The sequence below is a fragment of the Eurytemora carolleeae genome, unplaced genomic scaffold (genome assembly GCF_000591075.1).
Source record: "Eurytemora carolleeae unplaced genomic scaffold, Eaff_2.0 scaffold720, whole genome shotgun sequence".
NCBI lineage: Eukaryota > Metazoa > Arthropoda > Copepoda > Calanoida > Temoridae > Eurytemora > Eurytemora carolleeae.
In genome coordinates this window covers 108,905-129,395 of record NW_019396622.1, presented here as the reverse complement: position 1 = coordinate 129,395, position 20,491 = coordinate 108,905, and the positions used below count along the sequence as shown (strand labels likewise).

The 20,491-nt window shown below is 32.6% G+C and overlaps 2 protein-coding genes across 2 annotated transcripts in view; both read left to right on the top strand.

Annotated features, from left to right (window-relative positions):
• LOC111706473 (uncharacterized) overlaps positions 1-6,593 on the top strand; it is a 9,585-nt gene extending 2,992 nt beyond the window's left edge. The window contains exons 5-11 of the mRNA XM_023479355.1: positions 323-351; positions 597-674; positions 1,280-1,356; positions 5,178-5,247; positions 6,156-6,254; positions 6,350-6,423; positions 6,480-6,593. Coding sequence (XP_023335123.1) covers positions 323-351; positions 597-674; positions 1,280-1,356; positions 5,178-5,247; positions 6,156-6,254; positions 6,350-6,423; positions 6,480-6,528 — 476 coding nt within the window. The 3' untranslated portion in view covers positions 6,529-6,593. The remainder of the gene's footprint in view (positions 1-322; positions 352-596; positions 675-1,279; positions 1,357-5,177; positions 5,248-6,155; positions 6,255-6,349; positions 6,424-6,479) is intronic.
• A 1,166-nt stretch (positions 6,594-7,759) lies between these two features.
• LOC111706475 (probable alpha-ketoglutarate-dependent hypophosphite dioxygenase) lies at positions 7,760-17,073 on the top strand. The gene is made up of 10 exons (XM_023479357.1): positions 7,760-7,995; positions 9,578-9,678; positions 10,404-10,591; positions 11,145-11,203; positions 12,109-12,179; positions 12,450-12,536; positions 13,769-13,839; positions 14,179-14,294; positions 15,892-15,959; positions 16,545-17,073. Exons 1-10 carry the CDS (start codon positions 7,957-7,959, stop codon positions 16,600-16,602), a joined length of 858 nt encoding a protein of 285 aa, XP_023335125.1. The 5' UTR covers positions 7,760-7,956; the 3' UTR covers positions 16,603-17,073.
• The last annotated feature ends 3,418 nt before the right edge of the window (positions 17,074-20,491 follow it).

Below are 20,491 nucleotides of genomic sequence, written 5' to 3'. Positions count from 1 at the left end.
AGGACCCGGTCAATTTTGTCCGGCTCGGCATCGGTCAAAATTGACCGGGTCCTGCTGCAGACGGTCAAAATTGACCGGGCAGTCAATTTTGACCGATGCCGAGACGGACAAAATCGGCCGGGTTTTGTATCTACCCTTCATTGAAAAAAATTGAAACCTTATAATGAGTTAACACTGTGAATTTCAGCAAGATCAGAAAGAATTATTTGTCTCGTCGCTAATGTTTTAATTAACATTTGGCTTTGTTGGTAACACATTGCCAAGTGATAATCTCCCTTATTGAGATTTATTTGAAGATACATTATTTTCACTTGTCTTAAAGTGAAAGTGAAATATCGAGTCCTAATAAAGGTAAATATGTTTAAACATTGTTTATAATTTCTGTTGAACATCATACACAGTGTGTCTCACTGAACATTATAAGTTAAGAAAGAAATGATTTAGCTATTAAGACATGTTTTATATCTTTATTTTACTTTTGTAGTGAATTTTTCCTATAACAAACAAAGCATCAAATTTGGATGAATACACATCCTTCATTGTCATGCTTAGATAAAAACCATTCAGATTATAAATATCCCCGAGTACTTTAACAGGAAGGTGACAAAGAGCTTAGTGACATCTGCCCAACAACTCATCCATATCCATTCCTGGAAGGAAGGAAATGTTGCCAGGAAACATTCTGAATTTATGATTATGGTGCTAATAATAATTTTTTGCATTGTTTTGAATTTTAATTTAGGATGCTGTAAGTTTTGAAAAAACTATTGTTTCTTAAAAAAAATTTAACGAATGTCGCCTTACATGAAGGTAAAAAGTTGTTAGGGAGCTGAAATTTCTTAATATTTTCTTTAAAATTGCTCGATGATTAGTACTGATGCCCTTCAGGGCGGTTTCCTCTCTTCTCCCCTCTTTGTTAACAATCGTTAACGAAAGGTTGTTGTGAAGGATCGTTAACAAAACAGCGTTTTAATAATGAAACTATCGTTTAAAAAAAATTAAAACAAGAGAGCTGATCTAAGAGCAACACTTTTATTTGTGTATCTCAAGCTTAAGCAACTGCCAACTGAGCTTGATATTCAGTGGAAATACTGAGATTTACTTTGTTAAATCAGGTAAAGTTTTTCGTTTTAGGCACAACTAAGGTTACCTAAGTCTAAGATTAAGGCATCATTAAGACACATAACTTTTGACCTCTGTTTAAATAATTTCAAATGATTCAATTTGTGTTAAAAAGTAAAAAAAGTCTTGGAGCTGAATTTAGTGATATAGCTTGTAGAAAAATCTGGAAAACCCATTTGTTGGTGTTACAACAGGGACTAGAGGACTACTAACCATCAACAGTACTTCATGCAGGTACAAGAATGCAGTAGTCTTAAATGATATGGTTAAGTTACAATAAACTATACTTACATTTTATTTAGATTCTATACACCTTGTATACTAGAGATGTCAACGTTTTGATTTTTCTAGTTTCTAGCTTTCGTTACGATAGTGTTCATCAAAAGTATAAACGTTTGAAACGTTACGTTGCACATTATGAAATTTTATGGTATAGAGTAACGTTACGTAATGAATTTTCTGCACTTGAATACCTTATACAACGTTAAGCTTTAGTAAATGTTATTGAAAAAACAATAAGCTCCGTTACGCTTTTGCATTTGATGTTTTAAAAATCTTTCCCAACGTTGTGTTAAAGCTTATGTAATATAAACACAATTTTTTAACGTTCTACTTTCATGCAAGGTAAATATTTTCAGAGACCTTACATTACACTTTCACTTGGTTTAAGATATAAAAGATGACAAACTTTTTCTTTAATAAAACGTCATTGGGGCATAGTTCTGTACGTTACAATGCATTTCAGTGCAAAGAATATTTTTTGTTAACGTTACGTTTTATCTTAACTTTTCCAATATAAACTCTTTTAATTACGTTTAGAAATTTTCCTAAAATTCACCTTTTCTTACGTTACGATTTATCGAAACGTTATTTTAAAAACTTTTTTGTTACACTTTTTTACAACTGACAATCAAATCTCTTTATTCGTTTCGTTTCCAAGAAAGATTTGAAAAATGTTCTATACGTTGCGTTGTATTAAAATGTTCAAGCCTTAATGTTTCTAACGTTACACTTTATTGAAATAATGCGGTTTCTAAATGAAAGCATTGAAAGATTTTTTCCGTGATAATTACATATTTTTACCCACCCTGTATGTTGCTGTTGTATTGTTAACCTTTTTAGAGAATGTGCTGAAGAATATGCATTATGCAATATAAAGATGTTATAATATTATAATGTTTAACGATTTTTAAAATTTGTAAATGAAAGTTTTTAGCATTAGACTTTCAACTCAAAGTGTGTCTTAAAGGGACTAGAGACGTAATTTCAAGTGACCCCCCATTTATGGAGTGGCATGTCCATTGTCCAGTAGGGGTGATCAATATTGGAATAGAGCCAACCGCCCACCGGAAGTCGCTGCGTTTTCACCGTAAGACCACAAAAAAAATTTTATTTTTTATTTTCATTTTTTTATACATCACTTTCTTGGAAATTCAATGCTAAATTCAAATCTGTAAAGTATTTTTAAACAATTGAAAATTGAGAGAGTCAGAGCTAAAAAATTTAAAAATGGGTTTCGAATCTGAATTCAGCATGACATTTCCAAGAAAATGATGTATCATATTTATTTTTTGCAAGATACAAGACAGGAAAACACTCCTAATTTTCAAATCATCAATCAGATAAAGGTATACACGTTATAATTGGGAATCGAGCATGGCCCACTTTAAATGGAAGATCACTTGAAATTATCATCGTGTATTTGACGAGCTTAAACAATAGACATGTTTTGGACACTTCATAAAATGAGTTAAAATTCGACAAGGCAAACCACTTTTGCATGTGGAGCAGTAGTTCTAAATTATTTTAGATTAGTTTAGGGTTATTTTTTCTTTTTTTACGCAATGCAGACTGACCCTTTTCTTCTATCTANCAAAGATATTGGGATTAGAAATATAACTCAACTCCTTTAGACATTCTTATCTAACAGAAGTCATAGCTTGAAATATCAAAAGTCTACAACACCAGGTTGCAAAGATTATAATTTGTGGCAAATTTTACTTACAAAATGAGTAAAAAAGCGGCATTAGCTTTCGTTTTAAAACAACGATGAAAATGTTCATGTTTGGGGTTAAAAATATCAAATATAGTAACACAAGGGCTAATTTTTTTTAACACAAACAACGCGAAATAAAATTATTTAACATTTTTTTCTTTTTAAAAAAAATCAATTAAAAAATCATTTTTTTTTTCTATTCTAAAGTTTCATAAAAATCTATTGATGAATAAACATAACACGCATTTTCCATTTGATAAAATATTGTTGCACTTTAGTAAGTATCTACATTTCTAAAATTTTTCAACCGAAAACATGAACCATGCCAATTGAAGTTATAATTTCAAGTAGTCAAATAAACATGAAACACAGCAATTGTGTTTGTTCACAGACCCGTTCCACTTAATAAATTGATTTTTTTGCAATTAGTAAATCATTTGCTTTATAACAGAAAATGCATATGTAAAATTTCTTAATGTCATATTCCTTTTCCAGAGTTTTAGTGGGTTTCATCAAACAATGGCAAATCAAAACCTTTAATGTCCAAGAAACATTTATAAGATTTGAATTTTTACTAATAGCATGCTACAAAAAAACTCGTTTACACTTTAGAAAGTAACTAAGTTTTTTTTGTTCAAATTCACTAATCCCTATATCTTTCTAACCCGATGGTTTAAACCTTGTATATTTCAATATCAATGGTCTACGACGTTTTCATAAACAGTAATGCATTTTTCAGTTATACTTCGTTACACTTTTTATAAGTTGAACTTTGAAATAGAAATCCTTTCGTTACAATATTCAATCAAATCACAATTCATTTTTCAAACGTTAGACTTTCAAGCTCCCTTTGGAAACAAAACATTTCTTTACGTTATGGTCAAAAAAGTTGTAGATATTAGAAAAATAACGTTACATTTCCACAAAACGCTAACGTTGGGGGTATATTCCTCTAACATTAACGTTTAACGTTAACTTTAGGTATGAGCTCCTCTAACGTTAACGTTTAACGTTCACGTTATATAGAATATATCCAAACGTTACACATTATTGTAACGTAACGTACAAAAACGTACATTTTACGTTACGTTACACTATCGTTGACATCTCTATTGTAAACAGTTATGGCTTACACAGTATCTACATATTACGTTGTGTATAAAGATTGTTGAAAATACACCCGTACACCACTTAATATCAATCAAGTTTTTTCTTTAAAATGGAAGAGATATAAATTCAACTTCATTAATATAAGATATTGTAACGGAGTTAAAAGTACGTATTTTTAAAAAAGAATCTTAGATCATGGTTGGAATCAATTAGCTCTGTATATGGGAACCGGTTGGGTGTTTACATAAACTAAAACTCCTTTTTTGTAAAATTCACAAACGAATGTAACAGATTCTTTAAGAATTGGTATTTGTGCTTTTATGAATAGTTAAAATGTATTTATATGTTTGTATTTTTTGTGAACATCCTGTGAACACTGTGTATTTTTACGTATCGGATCAAGGTTAAGGCTACGCTTTAAACCTAACATTGAAATCTTGGAAAGATGATATCATCAGTTGTAACTAATCCTTGAGCAGCTCCGGAGTTCCAAACCAACTCTGTACCAACAAAAAGGTTCTAAAAGTTTGTCTACACCTGCAGCTTCAAGCAGCTCCCTAAAGAAGCAGCCTTCTACAGTTATGCTACAGAAAGTTCTAAAGGTTCATCTACACCTGCAGCTTCAAGCAGCTCCCTGAAGAAGCAGCCTTCTACAGTTATGCTACAGACAGTTCTAAAGGTTCATCTACACCTGCAGCTTCAAGCAGCTCCCTAAAGAAGCATCCTTCTACAGTTATGCTACAGACAGCTCCTTGATGTTCTGAAGATTCGTCAATATCAGCAGTTGAGAAGCTCCCTAAATCCTCCCACAGAAACTAACTACACAGTAATAACGCTCCCATATATTCCGTAACAAGGTTTTACCAATAAACATTTTTCAACCCCCACCAAGTATCATTTTATTAGACCTAAGGTTTAACAAAATCCTAGTGTAAAATACTTTATTTAGTTACCCATCAGTTGAGTGTGAAGTAGGGTATAAATGCTCTTTGAATAGTATAATTGGAAATCCAATGCATGTAAGTAACAAAGTAAAAAACAATAATTAGTTCTAATCATAAGAAGTATGTCAGAAAAGTATGTGATATTTTTTTAATTATTATAAAGGGTGGGTTAAGCAAAAAGTACTATATCAACATAGTGTCAAAGAAATCTGAGGAAATAATTTTTCTTTTCATAACAAATAATTCTTGGTTCTTTTGATCTAGAATAATATACCAAAATGGTTCTGGAAACAAGGATGATATGTTCTTTTGAAAGTATGCAGCGAATAAAATCAATAAAAACAAGTTTAAACAACTGAAATGCAGAGGCTGAATTTAAAGAATTTGAGCCGCATCTTAAATTTGAGATGTGGCTTAAACATGGTGTGTTCCACTTTCAAGATTTGAGCTGGAACTGGTTTTTATTTTTTGTTGATTCATGGCAACACAGTATAATTATTTAAATTCTGCCTCTGGTGTTCAACATTAGTAAAGATTAAATGGTCTCTAATAACCCCGATTCCTCAGTATCTAATAATTAAAGTTTAAAAATAGTAAATATTATAGATACAATAAAAAGATCAATTTAATCTTAAACTTCTATCCTGGAAAATGTATAAAATTCAACCAATCAGTGTTGATTGCAGAATTTGAACAAACAATCAAAATCCAAAAAGTTTTGAAGTTTTGGGTGCACAATCAATGCAAGAACTCTCATTGGTTGCAATCCAGCCAGGAAATCCAAAATGGAGATTAAGCAAAAAATTATAAGTGTCAGCAATGGATATAGAGATTTAGACATTGGGGTATCCAATACAAGCGTTTTTCACTTAATTTAAACTGAAACTTTAAGCTATACCTTAAGTATTTAACCCATTGGTTTCTACAAATTAAAATTTTAATCTCAAGCATTCTTTAGTTTAGACTCTAGTGACTTATTCTAGATGAATGTTGACCTGCAACCTGCTAGCTATTGGTATGTTGAAACAGTATCAAATGAATATGAGTGTCAACAAATCTGTGAGACAGAGACCAATTGTAAGGTGGTTGTCTTAATTTGGCATTTCTTAAAATCAAGGATAAATGTCTTATTGCAAGACTTCCCCCATCAAATTTAGGTTTATGATTATGCTTTTAGGGTTGGGTATGGAATGAATGGAATGAATGTTACATGTTTCAAAATGGAGTTACAATAAGAGCTATGGATCAAATGTAAGAAATGTTGTTATAGATACCAGATATTCTAATAATATGATTCTTTTTTTCAGCCTTCTGGGAGGTTTCAAGTCAAGCTACATCAATATGCCATTTGATTAAAAATCTGAACACATACTCCTATGTTATTATGTTAAAATAGTAATAAAAATAATTATGCTGGTAAAGCTTGTTAAGTTTAGATTTTAAAAATTTTTTTGCTTAAGAATGAAGCAAGAATTGTGCTAATCCAAAGATGATTCATTCAGTGATAATCTTGAATAAAATACAAAAATTATAGAAAAAATATTAAAAACTGAAGTGAGATCCAAAAAAATGTTCTAAACTAAATGCTTTTTATCTATAAATAATTTTGGTTCGTCTGTTTGTGTCCAATAAACTTTAAACGGCTGAACCGATTGAGCCCAAATTTGGCGTGGGACCTCATGTGATCCCAGGGAAGGTTTATGAATGATCAAAATTTCAAAAATTTGTGCTTAAAAGTTTTTTATGTTTGTAAAATTTTGAAAATGCGCGAACAAATATTATGAAATCCGCAAACATTTTTTGGGGTTTTGTTTTATACTGTACCAAGAGAGATGCTTACAGATAAAGCCACAATTAAAAGTTGAAATAGAAGATGGCATGAAGTGCCCAAAAAGTCTAGTTTTATGAATTTATCCAACCTAGTCTGAACCATATCAAGATAATAAGAATATTGCCAGAGCCCTACAGCTAGAACAGGCTCGAGGGCTGAGCGCTGTGGCTAGAACAGACTTAGGAACATGCTGGACAGGAAATTTCTTCTTTGGGAAGTTGCAAATTGGGAAAGTAGCCTTAGGAAGTTCCCGCTTGAGAAAATGGCTTTGTGAAAGTATTTAACATTTATTGCAACAATATGGGGGGGACGCCATGGGGGTTTGACGCTATAAATGGATTCAGACCCCTTGCCTTTGTAGGGTTAAATGATAAATTGTATCATTTTAGTGTTCTATCAAATGCACATTTAATTAAAAACTCCCATTTTTGTTTGAATCTTATCAGTTTTAGTTAATATTTACTTGAATAATTATCTATATACACATTTTTCAATAAATAAATGTGTGTACGTAATGTTTTAGTTATATATATATACACATTATTCATACCTAGTTTGCCTCCTCTGTTTGTTCATGAATAATAAACGTCAAAACGACTGAACCGATCAGGTCCAAATTTGTTGTATGCAACTCACATGACCCCAGGAAAGGTTTATGGACGCTCAAATTCAAACAACTTTGCTTTATAAATGATGTCGACATTTGTTATTTTTGAAAATGCACCAAAATCAACATTAAAATCCGCGAAATTTGTTGGTAATGCAGAATATGATAAGAATTGGCGAATGTAAAAGCAGTTCAATGAAAACCTAATATCCTTAATAGGAAAAGGGCCCAAACCGACAAAAATCTATTATTTAACATTGTGCCTTAAAACAAACAAGAAAAACTTCTTCTTATTGATCGTAAATTAAATTGTACACTGCAACCCACAGACACATCATTTCAGAAAATGAGAAGTGTGGATTTAAAAAGGCTGACTAAGGAAGAGGTAAAAAATGTAAAAGTTAAATGATTTATAAAAGTCACATTATAATATATTATTTTTTTTTCTTCTGATTTGTCTAGCTGAGTAAGTATATTGAGGATGGATTTATCTGTGAATCTGTGTTTAGCTGGATAAGTATATTGAGGATGGATTTATCTGTGAATCTGTGTTTAGCTGGATAAGTATATTGAGGATGGATTTATCTGTGTATCTGTGTATAGCTGGATAAGTATAATGAGGATGGATTTATCTGTGTATCTGTGTTTAGCTGGATAAGTATATTGAGTATGGATTTATCTGTGTATCTGTGTATAGCTGGATAAGTATAATGAGGATGGATTTATCTGTGTATCTGTGTTTAGCTGGATAAGTATAATGAGGATGGATTTATCTGTGTATCTGTGTTTAGCTGGATAAGTATAATGAGGATGGATTTATTTTTGTATCTGTGTTTAGCTGGATAAGTATAATGAGGATGGATTTATCTGTGTATCTGTGTTTAGCTGGATAAGTATGATGAGGATGAATTTATCTGTGTATCTGTGTTTAGCTGGATAAGTACGATGAGGATGGATTTATCTGTTTATCTGTGTTTAGCTGAGTAAGTATAAAGAGGATGGATTTATCTGTGTATCTGTGTTTAGCTGGATAAGTATAATGAGGATTGATTTATCTGTTTATTTGTGTTTAATTGGATAAGTATATATGAGGATGGATTTATCTGTGTATCTGTGTTTAGCTGGATAAGTATAATGAGGATTGATTTATCTGTTTATTTGTGTTTAATTGGATAAGTATATTGAGGATTGATTTATCTGTGTATCTGTGTTTAGCTGAGTAAGTATAATGAGGATGGATTTATCTGTGTATCTGTGTTTAGCTGGATAAGTATGATGAGGATGGATTTATCTGTTTATCTGTGTTTAGTTGGATAAGTTTAATGAGGATGGATTTATCTGTGTATATGTGTTTAGCTGGATAAGTATAATGAGGATGGATTTATCTGTGTATCTGTGTTTAGCTAGATAAGTATAATGAGGATGGATTTATCTGTGTATCTGTATTTAGCTGGATAAGTATGATGAGGATGGATTTATCTGTGCATCTGTGTTTAGTTGGATAAGTATGATAAGGATGGATTTATCTGTGTATCTGTGTTTAGCTGGATAAGTATAATGAGGATGGATTTAACTGTGTATCTGTGTAAAGCTGGATAAGTATAATGAGGACGGATTTATCTGTGTATCTGTGTTTAGCTGGATAAGTATATTGAGGATGAATTTATCTGTGTATCTGTGTTTAGCTGGATAAGTATAATGAGGATGGATTTATCTGTGTATCTGTAGTTAGTTGGATAAGTATATTGAGGATGGATTTATCTGTGTATCTGTGTTTAGCTGGATAAGTATAAAGAGGATGGATTTATCTGTGTATCTGTGTTTAGCTGGATAAGTATAATGAGGATTGATTTATCTGTTTATTTGTGTTTAATTGGATAAGTATATTGAGGATTGATTTATCTGTGTATCTGTGTTTAGCTGAGTAAGTATAATGAGGATGGATTTATCTGTGTATCTGTGTTTAGCTGGATAAGTATGATGAAGATGGATTTATCTGTGTATCTGGAATATTTACAGATCAAGAACTCGAAGAAATCCGCCAAGAATATGATCAATTGTTCCAAAGGAAATTATCATTGTCAAACTTTTTTTGCAAGATGGTATGGTTCAAGAGACTGCATAGACGTAGTTTATAAAGTGACATGTCCTATTTCGCTACTTTTCCAGCTGACAATTAAGTTCTTAAAGATTTTATCCACAAAAAATGAAAATGTAACGGAATTGATAATAACCTTGGTATGCTTTTGTTATTCGCAGACAGAGAAGGTAAAATTTATGCGAAATTAGGAGTGCAACTTTGTGACATCATAGCACCTCTAGTTTTGATTTTACATATAACAATATGAGAAAAGCAAAGTTATCTGAGCTGAAAACTTTAAAATGGTGGATATCGAGATTAATGCATGATCCTCTCTTTTTCTTAATATCAAGACTAATCTAATCTTGTACTTGTATCCTGAAAAGTGTATAAAATTCAACCAATCAGAGTCAAGTATATCAAGCTGATAAATTTGAAATTTTGTGCGCCATTTAAGATTATTTACAGAAATGGGAGGAACTCTCAAATTTAGAAAAAATCGGTTATTGATTTTCCTCTACTATATCCAAGAAAGAAGGGTTTAAGAAGAAAATCAAAAGTGTGTCCATTGGATACTCAGATTAAGTAATCAGGATTAAGGATATCTCATTCTAAAGTTTTCAGCCCCAGTTACATACAAAAAATCAAAAACATTTTTGTTCTTTTCAATTTTACGTATAATTAACTCTAGTTTGTATAAAAATGATGAAAAGGAAGAAGATGGAGAATGGAAGGTTAGAGGCAAGATGGGCCGGAGATTGGGAGAAGAAAGATGAAAAAGAGAAAGACGAGACGGAGAAAAATATTGTGGAGATCGAAAATGAAAAAAAGAAATCTGTTCTTTCAATTCATAATCTACAGCAGCACAGTGCAGTGTTTACCAGACTTATTCTTCATAAAGGTAAAGGATTTGAGTAGGGCTGGGCGTATTCTTAATAAAGGTAAAGGATTTGAGTAGGACTGGGCGTTCTCTTAATAAAGGTAAAGGATTTGAGTAGGGCTGGGCGTATTCTTAATTAAGATAAAGGAATTGAGTAGGGCTGGGCGTATTCTTAATAAAGGTAAAGGAATTGAGTAGGACTGGGCGTTCTCTTAATAAAGGTAAAGGATTTGAGTAGGGCTGGGCGTATTCTTAATTAAGATAAAGGAATTAAGTAGGGCTGGGCGTATTCTTAATAAAGGTAAAGGGATTGAGTAGGGCTGGGCGTATTCTTAATAAAGGTAAAGGAATTGAGTAGATATTGTTGCCAGGATTACTGGATATTATGGAAGATATTGTTGCAAGGATTACTGGATGCTATGAAAGATATTGATGCTAGGATTACTGGATGTTATGGAGGATATTGATGCTAGGATTACTGGATGTTATGTGAGATATTGATGCTAGGATTACTGGATGTTATGTAAATATTGTTGCTAGGATTACTGGATGTTATGTAAGATATTGTTGCTAGGATTACTGGATGTTATGGAAGATATTGTTGGGGATGGGCTTGTTCTTCATCATACTAAAGTAAGGCAACCTTAGATTAACACCTTAAAAGAATTTATCATTAATTTCACAATACCTTTTTTATCCTTATTAACACAACGTAGTCTATCTCATCGCTCAAGGATATTACAGCATGATAAAAACTTTTAACGTAAACCTTGATCTGTTCAAATCCATTAAAACCTTTATCTGTTCAGGTTCATTTTAAATCTTGATCTGTTCAGGTCCATCTTAAACCTTGATCTGTTCAGGTCTATCTTAAACCTTGATCTGTTCAGGTCCATTTTAAACCTTGATCTGTTTAGGTCCATTTTAAACCTTGATCTGTCCAGGTCCTTTTTAAACCTTGATCTGTTCAGGTCCTTTTTAAACCTTGATCTGTTCAGGTCCATTTTAAACCTTTATCTGTTCAGGTCAATCTTAAACCTTGATCTGTTTGGGTCCATCTTAAACCTTGATCTGTGCAGGTCCATCTTAAACCTTCATCTGTTTGGGTCTATCTTATACCTTGATCTGTTCAGGTCCATCTTAAACCTTGATCTGTGCAGGTCCATCTTAAACCTTCATCTGTTTGGGTCTATCTTATACCTTGATCTGTTCAGGTCCATCTTAAACCTTGATCTGTGCAGGTCCATCTTAAACCTTCATCTGTTTGGGTCTATCTTATACCTTGATCTGTTCAGGTCCATCTTAAACCTTGATCTGTGCAGGTCCATCTTAAACCTTCATCTGTTTGGGTCTATCTTATACCTTGATCTGTTCAGGTCCATCTTAAACCTTGATCTGTGCAGGTCCATCTTAAACCTTCATCTGTTTGGGTCTATCTTATATCTTGATCTGTTCAGGTCCATCTTAAACCTTCATCTGTTCAGGTCTATCTTAAACCTTGATCTGTTTGGGTCCATCTTAAACCTTTTTATATTAAGGCACATCTTAAACCTGGAAAACAAGGAGCAGCTTTTCCCTCCCATCAGGACTATCATTACTTCCCTTACAGGTTTAAGAAAACCTAAAAATAAAATAAATAGTGTTAACCATACTTTATGAGTTATAAATAGTGTTAACCATACTTTATGAGTTCTCAATAGTGTTAACCATACTTTATGAGTTCTCAATAGTGTTAACCATACTTTATGAGTTCTCAATAGTGTTAACTTAAATTACTTAATCTAACAGAATATCAAAGGTGTACGACATCGGGTTGCGAAGAAAAAGGAGATTGAAAATTATAGTTTGTGGCTAGAACTCAATTCTTTTACAAATTCAGGGACCATAGTATGATCGCTGCATTTGTGCATCTCGAGGATACAACTGCTGAAAACGGTGGATTAGGTGTATTTCCCGGCTCACAGAGGTTATTTACTGATTGCAAATCATCTAAAACTATATAATCACAATCAAGGAGTGATTGTGGATTGTGGAATGTGGAATGGATTGTAGACTGTGAATTGTAGATAGTGAATTGTGGATTGTGGATTGTGGATTGTGGATTGTGGATTGTAGATTGTGAATTGTGGATTGTGGATTGTGAATTGTGGATTGTGAATTGTGGATTGTGGATTGTGGATTGTGGATTGTGGATTGTGGATTGTGGATTGTGGATTGTGGATTGTAGACTGTGGATTGTGTATTGTGGACTGTGGATTGTTGATTGTGGATTGTGGATTGCGGATTGTAAATGGTTGATTGTGGATTGTGGATTGTGGACTGCAAATTGTGGATTGTGGATTGTGGATTGTGGATTGTGGATTGTGGGTTGTGGATTGTGGACTGTGAATCGTGGATTGTGGATTGTAGACTGTGGATTGTGGATTGTGTATTGTAGATTGTGAATTGTGGAGTGTGGACTGTGGATTGTAAATTGTGGACTGTGGATTGTAAATTGTGGACTGTGGATTGTAAATTGTGGACTGTGGATTGTGGATTGTAATTTAGATTGTGCATTTGATCTCAAATTTTTCTATGACATGACTATTTTCCTGTCTCCTCCTTTTATGCCGAGGGATACCTATAAATATGCATTACAAAAAGAAATTTCATTCTTATATCTTTACAATCGAATCACGAGTTCTTTTAGATTAAAGAGTCAAAATTGAAAAATATCATAGGTATTCCCTGTTCACGCGGTCACGCTATATCAAGTTATAATTGGTTTAAAGGTTTATAAAATTAGGGTTTAAAAAATAATCTGCAGTTTATTTGACTTTTAGCTTATATCATTCCAGTAATAACCAGAAAACCCTGAAGAAGGAAGACGACTTTTAGAATCAAATTATGAGACACATCAACTGTGCAGTATAAACAGGCTCATTTTACTTAATTAGTGATTTGATAAGTGTCTAGTAAGACCATTTTTTTGTAACAACATCATATACACTTAATTATTGTTATAATTTTGTTATTTTCTGGTTTTACTGTAGTAGTTCACATTTTCTTCCTCGATTATCTGCAAACTCTGTAGATAGTTTTAATCAAAATAATTTCCCCGTTTTAAATGTGTGAAATGCTAGAAATGATAAGAATATTATAGTGAAGAACCCCTGGAAGAAATTAAAAAACAAAAACAGACAGTTTATGAAAATTTAGAAAAGGTGCTCAGGAGAATGTTTCAACCAACCCTGGAGTTTACTATCTAAACCAGGAAGAATGGAATATAGGTATATTATATAATATAGGTATCCAACTTTTTGTGTGGAAACTACTCACATGACCCCAAAAAAATGTTACTACTCCTCGAAACGTTAAAAAATGTAGAATTTTGTTCGATTTTGAAAATCCATCAATATTAATTTAAGAAATCCGCGAACATTTTTGCTTAATTGAAGTCTGGTAAAATAATGTTATAAAAAAGATATAACAGCTTAAAAGCTAAAAGTCAAAAAAGGGTCGAAAACTGCAAAGACAGATTTTTTTTTGGCAACTTAATGGTTTAAATCTTTGATATCTAAAACGTTGACTATTTGATCTTACAGTTTAAAAGTTTCCTTCTTCAATAGGATTGGCAAAAGAAGTGAAGGCAAAAGCTGGAGATGTAGTAATATTTTCATACCTCTTGGTGCATGCTAGCTATCCTAACATCTCAGATATACCACGTAGAATGTTCCTACTCCAGGTCAGTATCCTTGTATCCTGGAGTATGCCGTTTATCCTAATTTCTCAGACATACCGCGCAGAATGTTTCTACTCCAGGTCAGCATTATTGTATCCTAGAGTATGCTAGCTATCCTAACATCTCAGATATACCACGTAGTATGTTTCTACTCCAGGTCCGTATCCTTGTATCCTGGAGTATCTAGCTATCCTAACATCTCAGATATACCACGTAGAATGTTCCTACTCCAGGTCAGTATCCTTGTATCCTGGTGCATGCCGTTTATCCTAATTTCTCAGACATACCGCGCAGAATGTTTCTACTCCAGGTCAGCATTATTGTATCCTAGAGTATGCTAGCTATCCTAACATCTCAGATATACCACGTAGTATGTTTCTACTCCAGGTCCGTATCCTTGTATCCTGGAGTATTCTAGCTATCCTAACATTTCAGACATACTGCGTAGAATGTTTCTACTCCAGGTAAGTATCCTTGTATCCTAGAGTATGCTAGCTATCCTAACATTTCAGATATACCACGTAGAATGTTTCTACTCCAGGTCAGTATCCTCATATCATGTCGAGTATGGTAGCTATCACAACATTATGAATGTTTATGTCTCTATGATTTTTTAATGTAAATTACTTGGACTGCGCGTCTGTCAACCACTTCAGTTTACCTTCCCTGCTCTACCAACTGCCCCCTCTAATCTTCCCTACTCTACCAACTTTTCTACAGTATCCTGTTATCCAAAAACCTAAAATATATATTTCTACTCCAGGTCAATATTATTCTACAGTATCCTGTTATCCAAACACCTAAAATTTATATTTCTACTCCAGGTCAGTATTATTCTACAGTATCCTGTTATCCAAAAACCTAAAATATATATTTCTACTCCAGGTCAACATTATTCTACAGTGTCCTGTTATCCAAACACCTAAAATATATATTTCTACTCCAGTTCAGTATTATTCTACAGTATCCTATTATCCAAAAACCTAAAATATATATTTCTACTCCAGGTCAATATTATTCTACAGTATCCTGTTATCCCAACACCTAAAATATATAGTTCTACTCCAGTTCAGTATTATTCGACTTTATCCTGTTATCCAAACACCTAAAATTTATATTTCTACTCCAGGTCAGTATCATTCTACAGTATCCTGTTATCCAAACACCTAAAATTTATATTTCTACTCCAGGTCAGTATTATTCTACAGTATCCTGTTATCCAAACACCTAAAATTTATATTTCTACTCCAGGTCAGTATCATTCTACAGTATCATGTTATCCAAACACCTAAAATTTATATTTCTACTCCAGGTCAGTATTATTCTACAGACTGTATCCTGTTATCCAAACACCTAAAATATATATTTCTACTCCAGGTCAGTATTATTCTACTGTATCCTGTTATCCAAACACCTAAAATTTATATTTCTACTCAAGATTGCAGTATCTTGTCTCCTGAGGGTCATGAGGGCTATCTTAAGAGCATGCATATAACTGCATAGAAAATTTCTTTTTTTGTGTTTGTAATTCGACATTCAACCAATAGAGATTCGTATTTATATGTCTTTATAATACTAATAATACGTATTTTATATTAAGGTTGCTGGTTCGAATGATGTTCCTGTCTCCAACCAACATGTATCCCCTGGTTCTGGACTTATGCTTAGGAACAAATACTATTTTCAAGATGTCTGTTTGCATGAGAGACTATTGTTAAAACATAAACATTTCTAAATCTTTCTTCTATAATTTGATAACTCATGCAATGGGACAGAGAGTTTTAAGATTACCATACCGGTCTTGTGTTTGAGACTTTTATTTTACAGCAGCCGGAACTTTTGTATGGATAATGTTAATCTTAGACACAGATCTCGCTATCCAATGTGGGCATTTTTAAATCTAAAGATCAATATTTTATCTTGCAAGGTATGACCACGACGAGATAAAGTAGAGGAATTAAATTAATCATGAGATCTGATTAAGATGGAGATCAATAATGGATACTAAGAGTTACAATCCAAATGTTCTGAGTTTAGCCCATTTCCAGCTTTTATGCAATTTTAGTAAAAACTTTGTATGTTGAAGAAATAATACTGCCGTTAGTATATTTCAAGGCTCCCTCTGCTTACTGAATGACTTCTAAAAGATCAATTTTTTATACAAGGCTTTCATTTCAATACTGTTTTCAAGAGTTAGTCATCACAAAGTTTAATTCCATCCAAAATCTTTTAAAAATAGTTATTGTTATACAGAGGTCGGAGCTACATCACTCCAGCAGATTTGGATATGAGACATCTGGACCAAAACTAGACCTAGTTGGACCTTGGACCATAACTAGATAGATTAGACCTTGGTCCACAACTAGATAAGGTTGGACCTTGATCCAAAACTACATAAAGTTGAACCTTGGTCCACAACTAGATAAAGTTGGACCTTGGTCCAAAACTAGATAAAGTAGAACCTTAGTCCAAAACTAGATAAAGTTGGACCTTCGTCCAAAACTAGATAAAGTAGAACCTTGGTTCACAACTAGATAAAGTTGGACCTTCGTCCAAAACTAGATAAAGTAGAACCTTGGTCCAAAACTAGATAAAGTTGGACCTTGGTCCAAAACTAGATATAGTAGAACCTTAGTCCACAACTAGATAAAATTGGACCTTAGTTCACAGCTAGATAAAATTAGACCTTGGACCAAATCTCCTGTTTGGTGTTTTTTCAATATTTTTTGGAAATTTTTTTTTTTAACCTTTTCTTCTCTCCAAACCAGAAGTTCAGAAAAGCAAAAATGTGTATATATATTATTTATATCAAATTCTAAAATTTTATAAAGCTTTAATCACAGAATAACAGAAAATTTGCAAAATTTTAATAAGAAAATTCGCAGTTTTTAGTTCTGGTCTAATTTTTCAGTAAAAGTACTTTAAATAATCTATTACTTTTTTTCTCATTTTAATTTAAAGTTATACATATACACTGTTTAGTTTAACCCTGAAGAGCCATTGAAAAACAACTTTTCCCTAAAACTAGACCAGAACTGAAAATTGCGAATTTTTTTATTACAATTTTCAAGTTTTCTTTGATTCTGTAATTCAATATTTATAAAATTTTAGAATTTGATAAAAATAATATTTATACACATTTTTACTTTTCTGAACTTTTTGTGAGAAAAAAAAAGTTTTTCGTTTTTTTGGGCCTTAGGAGTACCAAAAAAAAATGTTCAAAAAATATTGAAAAACACCATACAGGAGAGTTGCATAAAAAGGTACAACTCTGCACCAGACGCCGCAAATCACACTTTTTTTACTTATCATGTATATGAATAATTTTGTTATGTACGATTTAATATTAAATTCTTTTTCTGATATTTTTCAATTATGGGTTTCCTGTAAAGTCACGTGCACATTTTTAAAGTTTGAAATACGCATTATTTTACATCATAATTATTATTATCATTATCCTAAATATGATATTCTAGCTCATGTGATTTTTCTTCTACATAAGGAAAAACAAAACAAATATGCAAACTGCGATAAAAAAATAATTGAAAATAAGATATTTTATCTTTAAAAATACGAACATGAAAAATAAAAATATATTCTAGAATCTGGAAACACAATCAACTTTATTTTTTGGCGATAATAATAATATTAAATTATAATAATATATGCCTCTTGTAATTTTACGAAACAACTGTTTTATTAAAACCAAGTTTGTTAGGTTCAGGAAGTTCATTTTAATTTTCTAAAAATATAAACCAAAAATATAAATGTAAGCAAACGAGGTTTAGCATCAACACAAAAATTACAATTCATAGTAATTTCAAAGCTACAGGAACTAGAAAATCTGAGTTTATGGCAAGAACTCGATCCAATTGATTACAGATGAAATTTTAAGATGTTTTCATTTAAAATCAAATCACTATAGCTGAAGCGCAAATTAAAAAGAAAAACAGAAGCAGGTTTTGTTTATCTAATGTATAAAGCAGATCGGCACGATTGTTTTAATGTCTGGATAAGGCTTCTGAACATTGACAATCTGAATCCATAAAACAATTTGCTAAATTAATGTTCAGCTCTACTCTGTTCAGGGTTCAGTTAAGGCTTAGGGCTTAACTTTACTCCGTGTTCAGGGTTCAGCTTGTATAGTTAAGGTTTAACTCTACCCTGTGTTTAGGGTTCAGCTTGTATAGTTTAGGTTTAACTCTAATCTGTGTTCAGGGTTCAGCTTGTATAGTTAAGTTTTATCTCTAATCTGTGTTCAGAGTTAAGCTTGTATATTTAAGGTTTAGCTCTAATCTGTGTTCAGGGTTCAGCTTCTATGGTTAAGGTTTATCTCTAATCTGTATTCAGGGTTCAGCTTGTATAGTTAAGGTTTAGCTCTAATCTGTGTTCAGGGTTCAGCTTGAATAGTTATGGTTTAACTCTACTCCGTGTTCAGGGTTCAGCTTGTATAGTTAAGGTTTAACTCTACTCTGTGTTCAGGGTTCAGATTGTATAGTTAAGGTTTATCTCTAATCTGTGTTCAGGGTTCAGCTTGTATAGTTAAGGTTTAGCTCTAATCTTTGTTCAGGGTTCAGCTTGAATAGTTATGGTTTAACTCTACTCCGTGTTCAGAGGTCAACTTGTATAGTTAAGGTTAAACTAAACTCAGTGTTCAGGGTTCAGCTTGTATAGTTATGGTTTAGCACTACTTCATGTTTAGGGTTCAGCTTGTTTAGTTAAGGTTTAACTCTACTCTGTGTTAAGGGTTCACCTTGTATAGTTAAGGTTTAGCACTACTCCGTGTTCAGGGTTCAGCTTGTATAGTTAAGGTTTAACTCTACTCCGTGTTCAGGGTTCAGCTGTATAGTTAAGGTTTAACTCTACTCCGTGTTCAGGGTTCAGCTGTATAGTTAAGGTTTAACTCTACTCCGTGTTCAGGGTTCAGCTTGTATAGTTCGGGTTTAACTCTACTCCGTGTTATGGGTTCAGCTTGTATGTTAAGGTTTAACTCTACTCCGTGTTCAGGGTTCAGCTTGTATAGTTAAGGTTTAACGTCTCTCCGTGTTCATAATTAAGCTTGCATAGTTTAGGTTTAACTCAACTCAGGGTTCAGTTATCATAGCTTTCCAGGCTCATACTCATTCTTAAATCTCCAGAGCTGAAAACTTTAGAATGTGATATCCTTAATCTTGCTCTCTTAATTAATCTGAAGATTAAAAATGAGAGGAGAACAAGCAATATTTAATCTGGATATTAAGAAAAAGAGTGGATTAAGCATTAATCCCGATATCCACCATTCTAAAGTTTTCAGCTCTGGCTATCTATCTTTCCATCTATCTATCTGCTATAAATCGTTCTATTTATTCTAATATTCTATATATTTATCTATCTGTCTATAAATTTATCTATTAATCGACCTTTTATTAAAACTATTTTTACAAATAAGCAAACTTGACAAACTTGATTTAGAAATAGAAATGAGAGTAAATGTTATAAAGATTTATTGAACAATGTATTGAATTGTCTATCTATCTTTTATATTATCATGAGTTCACGAGATACATTGAATTGTATGATTTATTCAAAAAATAAGTTTTTTTTATTTCTTTGTATTTTCAATGTATCATTTACTCTCAGACAAATTAGAATCAATGGAAATCCCGTTCCATTTCCATTTCCATTGATTCTAATTTGTCTGAGATTAAATGACATTCCTTTTTAAAGAGGGGATTCAATGATAAATCCGAGGGCTTGCGGATTTTGCGGATTTTTTTGTTGCCTTTGCAGATTTTCAAAGTATCTTTTAATGAAAATATCCCGGCGGGATTAAATGAAAATTGTTGCATACCAAAAAACCAGCTTTTTATAAACGAATGGCAATTTGTATTATTATTGTATTGTTATATATCATCAGCTAAATACCTGACATTTTCGGAAGAATATTTAAATAGTTTTACTCCATCACTTCTTATTTTTATTCCCATCCGTTTTCTTTCCCATCCTCTTCCATACCCTCCACCCCTATCCGTCCCTGTATTCCACTTCCTATCCCTCCTCTCCTTTATTTTCCTCTATCCAAACCCACCCAACACTATCCTTTTCCTTTCCCATCCTGTTCCGTATCCTCCACCCCTTTCCGTCCCTGTATTTCACTTCCTATCCCTCCTCTCCTTTATTTTCCTCTATCCAAACCCACCCAACACTATCCTTTTCCTTTC